The following is a 13,197-nucleotide window of genomic DNA, read 5'->3' on the forward strand; positions in this document are numbered from 1 at the left end:
TGTATAGAGCATCAGACACAGCCTTAAACTCATTTCTTCAGCCTCTGTTTTCATTTACAGCAAAAAAAATAAATAACTAAAATTAGGTGAGATGGGCACCAGGTTTCTGTTAAAGGCGATGCGAATGTTTGGAACTAAACAGTGGTGATATACACAAGTTGAATGTAATTAACATGAATTAATCACACATGTAAAGACAGTTGAAATGGCAACTGTTTCATGAAAAGTTTCTTGTTGTCAGTTGCTATGGAGATGGCCCCTGACTCATGGTCACCCCACGTCTTATACAAAGTAGAACTGCTCCACAAAGCTACAATTCACAGAGGAAGACTGTCAGACCTTATTCTGAGGATCCACTAGGTAGGTTTGAACCACCAAACTTTAGGTTAGCAGCCGATCACACACCACAGGCACCATCCAGGGCTTCTTTATTGATATTTAACATAAATGATGAAAACGTATTTTTAAAACTCCTGGTGTGGTACCGTGAGATCAGCACCAGACTTCAAACCACAAAGTCAGCAGTTCAAACCCTACAGCCACTCCTCAAAAAAAGTGACCCTATACAGGGTCACTATAAGTCAGAACTGATTCGACAACACTTAACAACAGCGGAAAGGGAAGTAAGAGCCCGTGAGCCTTCCAGGACATTCCAAAGATCTGAACATCAACGACATGTTTGTGTTAATGCCTGTGAATCCAACCGCTCTCCGAATCCCAGAAACCCAACCTGAGTAGAGTTCTCCTCTGCCCCGTTACCCACAGACGGGTAGACCAGGAGCCCACCTCCATGCATTGCATCAACACGAATCTTCAGTTGTCCAGGGCCCGTCAGCAAACTCTTGATGGCACTGAAGTCAAAGATGGTCCGTAGGAGGTTAAGGTAGATATCCACAGGGTCCACAATCTCCACTAGGGGTCAAAGACAGAGGGAAGTATCAGTGGCCATACCACGAAGGACACGTGCTAGCCTAAAAACAAATAAATAAATACGACCCCAACAGTATGGCATTCTGACCACAATCCCACCCCGCACTCACACTCTGTGAGGACAACAGTGTCCACATGTAGACACCATCACCAATGAAGGCAACCAAGATGCTACAAACTCTTCAGAGGACCAGTGGGTGCAAAATGCCGTTGCAAATGAAACCTCATATTCAAGAATAAAGCAGTGAAAACACCATCAAGGGAGAAAAGCCCAAGCAGAATGCAGGACCCTGTCCAGAGAAGCAGCAACACCAGAGATAGAGGCAGAAATGGGGACATGGAGCGAAGGAGCAGCTGAGGACTCGAGATTCATGGGAAGAGAAAGGCTGTGTGCTGGGGGCCAAGAGGCAGGCTTGCAGAATGTGCCCTTAGGTTGTTTAAATGATTATATATTCCTGAGGGTTTTTGTGTACATCCAAAAAGAAAAAAAGCGAATACTGTTGAATGATGATGCACGGAGGGAACTGTAATCATTGTAATGAAACAAAATAAGATAGGATGAGTATAAAACTGATGTTCTCCCTTGTAAACTATCACTCAATTCACAATAAAGACTTAAAAAAAAAAAGAAAGAAAGCTGTAAAAATAAAAACGCAGCCTGTTCTTCCTAACCCCTTGTTTCTGCCATCTCCATCCCCCAAAATCTCCATTCTAAGAAGTGTTCTGTGCCATCCAGATACCTCTCCCATGGCGGGTGGCAGAGTATGACTTGGTGGTGTGAAGCAAATCGAGGGAAGAACCAGGGCAGTGACCTCTTTTGTCCAAATGCCACTGTGCCCACCGGATCCCAGGGCAGCTTGCTGAGTTTGCAGGAAGCCTCTTGTATGCCCGGCCTAGTATCCAGGTTCAGAGTGGACACCAGATACCGGGAACTCCTCAAGTCCAGTACCACCCAACAACTGCACCATATATACCAGCTGCCACACACTCGGCTCCGACTCACAGCGACCCCATGTATGTCACAGTAGAACCATCCCATAGAATTGTCAAAGCTGTGACCTTTCAGCAGCAAATGTCCAGGCTTTTCTTCCGAGCTGCCTCTAGGTGGACTTGAACTGCCAACCTTTCTGTTAGTAACCCAGTACTTAAACATCTGTTGTTGTCGTTGTTGTTAAGTGCCATCAAGTTGATTCCAACTCACAGTGACCGTGTAAAGGGTTTCCGAGGAGCAGCTACGCCGACCTTGAGGCTCAAAGCTACTTTGCAGTCCAGTGCATTAACCCACAGCATCACACCAGGACTCCAAACATCTGTACCACCACCCAAACAAATCACTGATATGACCATAAACACAGAATGGGCTGCATTTTTCAAACCTGGCAACCAATACCTAATTAGAGCTTAGAAAGCATTTTTCCTAGAAATCCTCAGTGTTTGACTCTGAAGGTATGAAAATTTGTTCAAGTCTTGCTTTTTGAATTCAAAACTAAATTAAGCACTAAAGAGAAGCACGGGACTGCTAGCTGCAAGGTCAGCGGTTCAAACTCACCAGGCGCTCCTTGAAACCGACTTGATGGTACTTAACAACAGTGTACAGTGTTTTCAAATTCTGCAAATACAGGTGACTTTAAATCCCTGAAGGGCTGAGCCTGCAATGAAAGTGTTCTCGCTGCATCTTCAATCATCTCAGTACATTCAGATGCAACCCTTTAACAAATGAGATTTTTAAATGGAATATAGAACTCTCCCTTCATGTGATCAAATACACATCTAAAAGTATTTTTTTCCTGAAGTTAAATCAATAGAATGTGTGTGCCCATTCAAATGCAATGCTGTTGTTTTTAAAAGAACATTTATCATTTTTTAATGATCTTTGTAATCTGAAGAAGGTGGGAACAACAGATAGCTCAGAGTTCTTGCTTGTTACTGTCAAATAATTTCCAGCTGACGGCGACCTCATGCGTAGAACTGCTTCCTGAGGTTTTCATGGCTATGACCTTTCAAGAAGCAGATCACCAAGCCTTTCATCTGAGGTGCCTTTGGGTGGGGTTGAACCACCAACATTTTGCTTAGTAGCCCAATGATTAACTAGAATGTAGACAGCAAATGAGCAAATAAAAGTCAGTGGCAACTGAAAGCTCATATTGAATAGTTTACTTCCACAGGGTCGTTAAGAGTCAGTACTGACTCTACGGCACTTAACAACAACAACAATTCAAATCTTGCTCTATACCTGAAACAGTAAGGAGCTCTGGTAGCGTAGTGGTTACGAATCAGGCTGTGAACCGCAAGGTCAGCAGTTCGAAACTACCAGCGGTTCCAGGGGAGAAAGATGAGGCGTTCTGCTCCCATAAAGATTTACAGCCTCGGAAACCCTGTGCAGGGTCGCTATGAGTCAGAACCGACTCCACGGCACTTAACAACAACAACAACAACCTGAAACAGTAAGACTGTGGCACACAAATCAGCTCAAAGAATCATCTCCAAAATCTTCTCTGGAGCAAGGGGATCCCTGCACCCCACCCTCTAGTATGGGCAGCATTCTCAAACACTTACCAATCCAGAGACATGACCGCAACAATGGGCCTGAATCAGAACTGACCAGAGGTCTAGGTCTCTTGGACAATGACAGAACTGGGATAATACCAAAAATAAATTATTAGACAAATACCAGAGGGGAAGTTCATGGAAAAGTGGAACTGCAAGAGAATGGAATTTTCCCATGAACTTTCTGAAGCCCCCTTTGTATAACTTCTTTCTAATAGTGATACCTCATTTGTATTAGTCATATTAAAGCCTCCTAGTGACACTGTAGGGTAAGCACTGGACTGCAAACTGCAAGGTTGGCATTTCAAACTCACCAGCTGCTCCTTAGGAGAAAGATGAGGCTTTCTGCTCCCATAAATACATACAGCCTCAAAAACCCTAAACAGGGTGGCTCTGGTAGCGTGGTAGTTACGAATCGGGCTGCAAACCACAAGGTTGACAGTTCGAAACTACCAGCTGCTCCGTGGGAGAAAGATGAGGCTTTCTGCTTACGTAAAGATTTCCAGCCTCGGAAACCCTGTACAGGATCACCATGAGTCGGAACCGATTCTACGGCACATAGCAACCACCAGTCACAACGGACTCGATGCCAGTGGGTTTGGATTTTCGTTTATTGTCAGTTCTTCTAAATACATGCATCCAGCATATTTAAGTTGTTTTGCTTCATATAACGTGGCCTGTGACTTCCCTTGTCCAACCAGTGTGTGTGTGTTTGTGCACACATGTCCTAATTGGATTAATAAAATCAGGCTAATTTAATGTAAGCCGTGGCACATGTTTTTCAATACATTTCTGCTGACCTGCGAGGTAAACAATTGGCTCAAAAATGTTCAAAAAAATTTTTGAGTAGCACTGTTTCTCAGTACTTCTGTACTACCTCCCAAATCCTTGAGTAAGTAGTGACTTGGATCTTAAAAGCTAGCTAGCAGTCCTCCAAAGAATAACAGGACTCTAGTCATCTGAAGCAATAAAAGAAGGAGAATCAAGAATCAGAAGAGGAACTCAAAGTATATCTGTAGCTTCCATAAGCAGCTGTCTTCTCTGCCATGAGGCCAAAAGAACCGGATGTGTCCGCCTACCATGCCCGAACATTTTGATCAAAAATTCTACAGAAAAATCCTGGTGAATCTGGGGAAGAATGTGAAACAGAATTTCAAATTCACAATGGAATCCAGACTTTCTGGAGCCACTGAGGCTGGATAAACCCCTGAAAATATATAGCCCAGAGATGATCTTTCAACTTTAAGCCTTAGACCAAAACTACAACATCAAGTCTTGTTAGAACCCAAAATTAGTTTAGCTTCAAAGTAAAGCACATCTGCTTTGGGCACAGTGCTCTTTGAAAGAATGATCGCCATTGAGATGAAATGGACAAAAGCTACTCAGGAAGGTTGGACGGGAAGCTTAGGGTCTCGTGAGTTGAAGATCGTGGTTGTGGACTAATTTGGAAAAGGAGAGAGTAATCACATGAAACATCACATGAGAAATGTGACCAACACCACTGAATTGTAGGTGTAGAAATTATTGAAATGGCGTATCTCTGACTGTGTATACCTTCAGTTAAATTAAAAACAAAATTTAAATAAAATAAAGATAAATTTTTAATAAATATCTGCGGTAGCATTTCCCCAGCACCACAACTTCTAAAGGGTCCTTAAAATACCACGTGGCCATGTACCAGGAATTTCCTGCTATTAGCGAAGTGAAATGATTTGTAAAACAAGGATCCCATCTTAATACAAACTGGGTCTAAACTTTTAGGGGTACCAAAGGAATAACAAAAAATGTTAGTTCTCATACTATTTGAATGACTTCTAGGAAAAAGCAGTGTGATCGAATAGCAGGGAAATGATGTATAAGCAGAGGGTGTCAATGCCGTCGCTGCAGAGACCAAACTGAAAATGTTGTGTCGAAGTGTTACTCGCTCTACAATAAGGCAGGTTGTTTTTAGAAATCCATTCTGCTTCTTTCATCCGTGGGCCACTTGTCTAAACACAGTTGGTATTTACTGAGTCCCTTCGGAGACCTTCTAACCCAGCATTTGGTAAATGCCCAACAAAACCTCACTGCCTTCGAGTCAGTTCGGACTCACAGAGACCCATTAGAAGGTTTCTGAGGCTGTACAACTTTTGGGAAGCAGAAAGCCTCACCTCTTCCAAGGAGCGGCTGGTGAGTTTGAACTTCCAACCTTTCAGCAATGAGTCCAGAGCTTATCCCACAGTGCCACCAGTGCTCCTTTGATATATACCAGATGATCGATAAAACTGGCAGTGAATTAAAATGAAGTTCATGGTCCCCACTCAGAAAAGAGACTCCTACCTTCCCTGGAACTGTAGTAACTTCACTTTCTTGTTAATGGAAATCCCTGGGTGTGTTGTTAGGTGTCATCCAGTGGGTACCGACTCATAGCGATCCTATGCACAACAGAATGAAACACTGCCGGTCCTGGGCCTGTGTATTTGGTTGCTAACTGAAAGGTGGGAGGTTCAAGTCCACCCCAAAGTGCCTCTGAATAAAGGCCTGGTGACCTACTTCTGAAAAATCATCCACTGAAAACCCTGTGAAGTACAGATGTCTTCTCTGACACGAGCAGAACAGACTTCATGGTAACATAGAATTGTTGTTGTTAAGTGCCGTCAAGTCAATTTCGACTCATTAGCACCCCTGTACAGGGTTTCCAAGAGGCAGCTGGTGGGTTTGAACCACTGACCTTGCAGGTGAAACTGACTTTGCCATTCAGTACATTATCGTGCAGCGCCACACCAGGATTCTGTTAGAATTGGTATCCTATTAAATTTCTTCCTAACAATCTAAGGTGTTCCAGCACCTTCACCTTACATACTTAAGACAGCAAAGACGCATTCTGGCAATTCACAATCTACAACTGGAACACTCTAGGAGAATCAGCAGTGAAACTCTCCTTCACTGAAAATGTTACAGATGGTGCCTGCTGCCTCTACCGACCATTCGGATCGGGGCCGCGATACATGGACTTGGTTGTTGTTGTTGTTATGTGCCGTGGAGTCAGTTCTGACTCACAGCAACCCTGCATAGGGTTTCCAAGGCTGTAAATCCATACGGGAATAGAAAACCTCATCTTTCTCCCGCAGAGCAGCTGGGAGTTTCAAACTGCTGACCTTGAGCTTAGCAGCCCGATTCGTAACCACTACGCTACCAGAGCTCCTTAGTAGAATGGGAGAAAAATGTGGAACAGAACTCACATTCTTCAAAGGCCCAGATTGACTGGACTCCCTGAGTCCTGAAATACTCTTCACTCCTAAACCAAAACTATGCCCCGAGGTCACCTTTTAGCAAAATTAACAGATTATAAAATACAGAAAATTATGAAATATTGCCCATGAGTATATGCATCATTAAAAAGCATCTCTGAGTCCTGTGAGGCTGTGCACTGGGTCATTTTGAATCGGAACTGACTCGACGGCACTGACCAACAACAGCAGCATGAGTTCTGGTGTAGCACTGTAGGATAAGCACCAGACTTCTAACCGCAAGACCAGTGGTTCAAACCCACCAGCCAGTCTTCAGAAACCCTATACAGGGTTGCTATGAGTCAAAACCAACTCGACGGCACGTAACAAGAGCAATAACAATAACAACATCCTGAGTACAAACGCTGTTTAAAACAACAAACCATCTCTATGAGACCAAAAGGTCAACCATGACTCTAAAGCAAAGATCAGAAGGTAAGGTAGGGAAACTAGAACCCTGGAAACAGAACAACCAGAATGCAATAAAAGAGAATGCTGATACCTCGTGGAACGTATAACTAACATCCCTAAACAATTGGTATAGATAGAAATTGTCAAGTGGAAAGATGGGAATTTAGTTTACTATGTACACTTTCACTGAAAACTCAATAAAATAGCACCGATGGAAGAGATAATGATGTAGAGTTCGGAAATGGGAGTTTTGAGGTTTCCAGTTCTGAGTATTACGGCTGTGACACATGCATCCTCTCTAACAAGCGTCTGTCACCCCTGAGTTTGACAATCCTTTTCACCAGTGAGAACCCCAGTGACTCAGTTATTCTGACGCTTTATTCAGGACACAATGGCTTTGGTACCTCTGAAGGGCTTGAACTTGTTCTCCAGGTCGAACTCCTGACGTCCTAGCCGGGAAAGGTCGAGGCGAAGGTCAGGACATATAGCATACTCCTCAATGGTTTTGCTGATCTGATAGATTTTGTCTGAAACCACGTCTGGCGCAGGACCTAAAATTCAAAAATAATGCACCATAATTTTTTTTTAAGTCTCAAGCAGGAGAAGGATGTATTTGGTCTTAAAACAATGGACAGCAATCACCGTTCCATCAGCCTGTTGATTTCCTATGCTGCCTGAATCCATGAAGGAGGAAACAGGTCAGCAAACCTGTTGCATGTACACTAATAACCCACATGTTTGGTAGGTTTGTTTCTGTTTTATTATTTTTTTTAATCTACGTTTAAGCAATGTTGTCTCTTCCCTAAAAATAACTTCCCACCTGCCTGGGAGACCTGCTTACGCAATCAACTTTATTCAGGATCTGAAACAAACAGGATGTGCATTGGACAGAATGGAGGGATGCCAAATATAGATTGAAGCTTTCCAAATGCACTTGTTGTTGTTGTTGTTAAGTGCCTTCGAGTCGGAGCCGACCCATAGCGACCCTGTACAGGGTTTCCGAGGGTGTAAATCCTTAGAAGGGGAAATAACTGAGATCTTCTCCCTGTTCTCTTGTCTATTTGCTGTGAGAGTTTTAACAGGTCAATTCATTCTTTCCCCCAACTCAAATGTACTCTTCTTGTTGCTGTGAAGTGCCATTGAGTTGGTTCCAACCTATAGCGACCCTGTATACGGCTGGTGAGCTTGAACCGCCAACCTTGCAGTTCAAACGGCTTTGTAGTCTGACGCATGAACTCACAGCGCCACACCAGGACTTCCAAACGTAACCTAGTCATTCCCCAAACAGTCAGCCCAGACGCCCAATCAGGAGTCCTGGTGATAAGGTGACCGAGCTGTTAACCAGAAATATGGCTGTTCCACCCCTCCACCGGTTCCACAGAAGCAATGTCTGGCAATCTGCTGCCATTGAGATCATAGCCAAGAAAACCCCATGGAGCAGTTCCAGTCTGTAACACGTGGGGTCACTATATACCAGAATCCACTTACAGCACCCAATACCAAGACTGAATGAATGGAACATGAACCTAGTAGATGTCCTCCTTTTAATTTCGGGATTTTTTTTTTTAATGTGTAGGATTGCAATAAAATAAAATGGCAGATAGATAAAGCTTTGTGTTCAGATCTGGTGGCACAACGGTTAAAGCACTTCGCTGCTCACGGAAAGATTGGTGGTTGGAACTCACTCAGCGGCTCTGCAGTAGAAAGACCTCGCGATCCACTCCTATAAAGATGACAGCCTAGGAAACCCTACAGGGCAATCTCACTCTGTCCTACGGTGTTGTTATGAGTTCAAATCTACTCCACAGCACACAACTCACTTTCCAGATGTCATAACTTTCAACGGGACAGAAAACATTTCCTGATTCCTTTTCTATCCCCTCCACTGGGCAGAGCTGTACTGTCCAATACTTAGCTGCATGTGGCCGCTGAGCACTTGAAATGTTGTCAGGGCATGCCAAATTCTGAAGACTCGCTGCCAAAAAAGGCCAGCCACCACGGGAATCTTGTTTCTACTGATAACATACCAAAATGACAACGCTGTGGACAGATTCGGTTAAATAAAATATAGTATTCCTTGTACCTGTTTCTGTGGACCTTTTTTTTTTTTTTTTAAATGTGGCTACTGGAAAATTTTAAATTAGATCTGTGACTCACACTATATGTTCTACTGAATGGAGCTTTCTTAGAACACAGCACCATTGTAGGTTCCCAGTATAGAAAACGGAACAATAGCCCTGTTCCAGCAGGTGGGAGAGAAGAAGGCCAAGTAGGTACTGCTCAGAATTGTCTTGCCTTACAGGAAAACCTGTACAGGGTCGCTATGGGTCGGAACCGACTCGACGGCACTTAACAACAACAACAACAACAGGAAAAGTGGAAGACCCTAAAGAGATAAAGGGACCTTTTTTTTTTTTTTTTTTTCTTAAATCCCTTTGCAACACTTAGAAAGTAAGAAGACAGAAATAACCAATTGTTGTTGTTGTTGTTAAGTGCCGTCGAGTTGGTTCCGACCCATAGCGACCCTGTACAGGGTTTCCGAGGGTGTAAATCCTTACGGGAGTAGAAAGCCTCATCTTTCTCCCGCGGAGCGGCTGGTAGTTTTGAACCACTGACCTTAAGGTTTGCAGCCCGATTCGTAACCACTACGCTACCACAGCTCCTTACCAATAGGAACCAGAAAAGATGCTCACCATTGTCAGACATCAGGGAAGAGCAAATCAAAACCAACATAAGATACCATATCATACCCACTAGGATAGCTATGATATAACAAAAAAGGGAGTGTTGGCAAGGGTGTGGAGACACTGGAATCTTTATACACTGCTGTTGGAAACATAAAGTGGTACAGTTGGTCACTCTAACATAAGAGTGACCAGCCAGTGTCCTCCTAAGTGCATATCCCAAAGAAGTAAAAATGGATGTCCACTTACAAAAATTTGTACACAAACTTTCATCGATGGCCCCAAAGTGGGAACAAACGAAATGCCCATTGTATGATGAATGGGTAAGCAAAATGTTGTCGTGGGATATTATTCAGCAGAGAAAAATGAACCGCTGGTTTATGCTTCCAGTGGATGAACTAAGAGAAAGGAGTCAGTCACAAAGGACGACACGTCATATAATCTATTTAGAAGGAATCTTTGTTGTCAAGTGCTGCTAAGTTGGTTCCCACTGATAGCAACTCTGTCTAGGGTTTCTGAGGAGCGGCTGGTGACTTTTGAACTGCCGATGTTATGGTGCAAACCAACCTTGAGGTCCAGTGTTTATCCTACAGCACCGCCCCAGGACTCCATGAGGAACCTAGAGAGGCAAAAAGGAGACATCTGATTGCCTAAGGGTGGGGGCCGTGGGAGGTTGGGCAAGAGCTAAGTGGTGTAAGACTTGTTCTGGAGTGACGAAAACACCCTACTAATGTGGACCAGGCTTCTTTGGGGGACAATAAACATGTTCTGAAATTAGACAGCGATGACAGTATCATAGGTACTACTCTGTAATATGCTGAAAACCCATTGAGTTGTGTACTTTCTAGGAGGTGAACTTCTTGGTATGTATATTGTATCTTAATAAAACAGTTTAAATAAAGACAAAATAGCAAGTAAGTAGTATCTTATAATGTTTTTAGATTAGAGAATGCCTGCGTATATCCCCAGCCCCCATCAACCAAAGGAAGCTTCACCTGCGCCCACCTCTTGCAAATAGGAATTCTAGTTGAGTTTTTGGAGTCCTGGTGTGGTGCTGTGGGTTAAGGCGCTGGACTGCAAAGTCAGTTCGAACCACAAAGTCGGCAGTTCAAGCTCACCAGCCACGCCTCAGAAACCCTGCGCATGGTCACTATGGGTTGGAAACGACTTAGTGGCAGTTAACAACAATAGTTAAGTTGTAATACCAAAGCACAATATTTTCCAAAAATAAAACAGTTACCGGGAGCCCAGATCCCTTTCTCACATGGTTAACTGCTGGCTGTTAAGATTCAGCAGTAAGTGCCCATCCCCTCCTACACACAGACTTGGGGTCTTACATGAAAACCTTTCGCCAAACGCACTACTCCACTCCATGGTGGAACCTGGTTGCAAGTAAACAGCAGTAGATAACACGCTGGGGATAACTGGGGAGATTTAGCTTTAGGTGATGTTTCACCTGATGTTGGTGAATGAGTGGGATAATGCAGTTAAGTCGAAAGAATCATCTTTCTTAGAGATGGGTTCAGGAATATTTAGGTGTGAATCTGTATCTGTGTTGTAATGAACTTTAAGATTCTTCGGCACAATGGCAAAACGAGGCAAAGGATACGGGGATTTCCCCACTTCTTAGACTTTCTACTTTTACATCTGGTGAAGAATATTAAATATACCCAAGACTGCCAGAAGAAAGAGCAAATGTGTCTTGCAAGAAGTACAGTCGGAATGCTTATTTCACCTTGAGAGCAAGGATGGGAGACTTGGTCTCCTGTACTTCAGATGGGGGTCTCAGGAGGGACCAGTCCCTGGAGAGGGACAACATGCTTGGTAAAGTAGAGGGTCAGCGAAAAAGAAGAGCCCCAACGAGATGGGTTGGCACAGTGACCCTAGGACCATCAAAGTTTAAGAGCACAAGCAGAATGCAGGACCCTATTCAAAGAAGCAGCGACACCAGAGATGGAGGCAGAGATGAGGACATGGAGAGAGGGAGCAGCTGAGGACTCTAGACTCATGGAAAGAGAGGGACTGAGTGCAGGCGGCCAGGAGGCAGGCTTGCAGAATGTGCCCTTTCATTGTTTAAAAGATCATACATTCCGGTTTTTGTATACATAAAAACAAAACAAAACAGAGGGAATGGAAGCAAATACTGTTGAATGATGATGCACGGAGGAGATTGTAATCATTGCAATGAAACTATGAGTGTAAAACTGATATTCTTTCATGTAAACTATCACTCAATTCACAATAAAAACTTAAAAGAAAAAATTTTAAAAGTGTCTAAAGGTGTTCAAGATCCCACTACACTACTTCCTCATCCTATCACCTTGGTCAGCGCCCTGAACTTTTCTAGGCTACCAGCCCTTCTTCACCTCTTTTGTCTTGCAACCAAGTGTTGTTGAGTCGATTCCTAGTCACGGCGACCCCGTGTGTGATCGAGCAGAACACACTAGAGCTGCTTCATGGGAATTTCTTGGCTATCATCTTTACGGAGGCAGATCACCAGGTTTTTCTTCTGTGGTGCCCTGGATGGGTTCCAACCACCAAGCTTTAGGTCAGTTGACAAGCACCGAGCATGTGTGCCACCCAAGGACCCCAAGGATTATTCTGTAGCATAGTAGAAAAGAAATCTTGATGCTCGACACATATTCGGAACCACATACCTCCATTGGCAACATTAAACTTGACCCCGAACTCTCCTCCCGGCCCTCCAGGGAAGTGACTGGCTGTTAGGATGATTCCTCCAGCTGCTTTGATCTTTCTGATAATGCAGGAGACAGCAGGGGTCGACAAGATGCCATTTTGTCCAATAATTAGGCGCCCAATCTAGACAATTGGGGAAAAAAAAAACAACAGAACAAAACAAAAGAAAATCAATCCAGGTACACACCAGGGCTTGGAAGTACATCAATGATGGAGTACCTCAGGCTCTGTAAAAGCTGTGAATCACCTGGCAAAGGAATTGGGTAGGTGGGATGGTGGGGTGTGTGATCAGCTGCTAACCTTACAGTTGGTGGTTCGAATTCATCCAATGGCTTCCCCCCAAAAAAAGGCCTGACCATCTGTTTCTGTCAAAATTACTGCCACATGGAGCACAGGGCAGGGATTAGACACAGGAAAGTTTGGGTGCTGGGGAGGGGGCCAATATACAAGAAGGGAGAAGGGAATGGAAGAACAAAGCAGATGGGAGAAAAATTAGGCAGGTTTGAATGGGCTAAGTGGGACAGAGGTAAAGAATGATGTACGTACAATCTTGGAACTACAGGGCTCTGGGATACAGAGATTGAGACATGGTTGGAATGGGGAAAAGAGGGGAATAATGTTAAGATGCTTGGCTGTCTTTTGAATCTTGGTTTTCCTTG

General features: G+C 43.8%; 1 protein-coding gene across 1 annotated transcript in view; it reads right to left on the reverse strand.

The window, feature by feature from the left end:
- PGM5 (phosphoglucomutase 5) overlaps window positions 1-13,197 on the reverse strand; it is a 210,713-nt gene that overhangs the window by 173,504 nt on the left and 24,012 nt on the right. The window contains exons 2-4 of the mRNA XM_006863728.1: window positions 12,499-12,661; window positions 7,562-7,708; window positions 787-912 (exon numbers count right to left, since the gene is read on the reverse strand). Of these exons, the coding sequence (XP_006863790.1) occupies window positions 787-912; window positions 7,562-7,708; window positions 12,499-12,661 (436 nt within the window). The remainder of the gene's footprint in view (window positions 1-786; window positions 913-7,561; window positions 7,709-12,498; window positions 12,662-13,197) is intronic.

Source organism: Chrysochloris asiatica, unplaced genomic scaffold (assembly GCF_000296735.1).
Source record: "Chrysochloris asiatica unplaced genomic scaffold, ChrAsi1.0 scaffold00056, whole genome shotgun sequence".
Classification (NCBI taxonomy): domain Eukaryota; kingdom Metazoa; phylum Chordata; class Mammalia; order Afrosoricida; family Chrysochloridae; genus Chrysochloris; species Chrysochloris asiatica.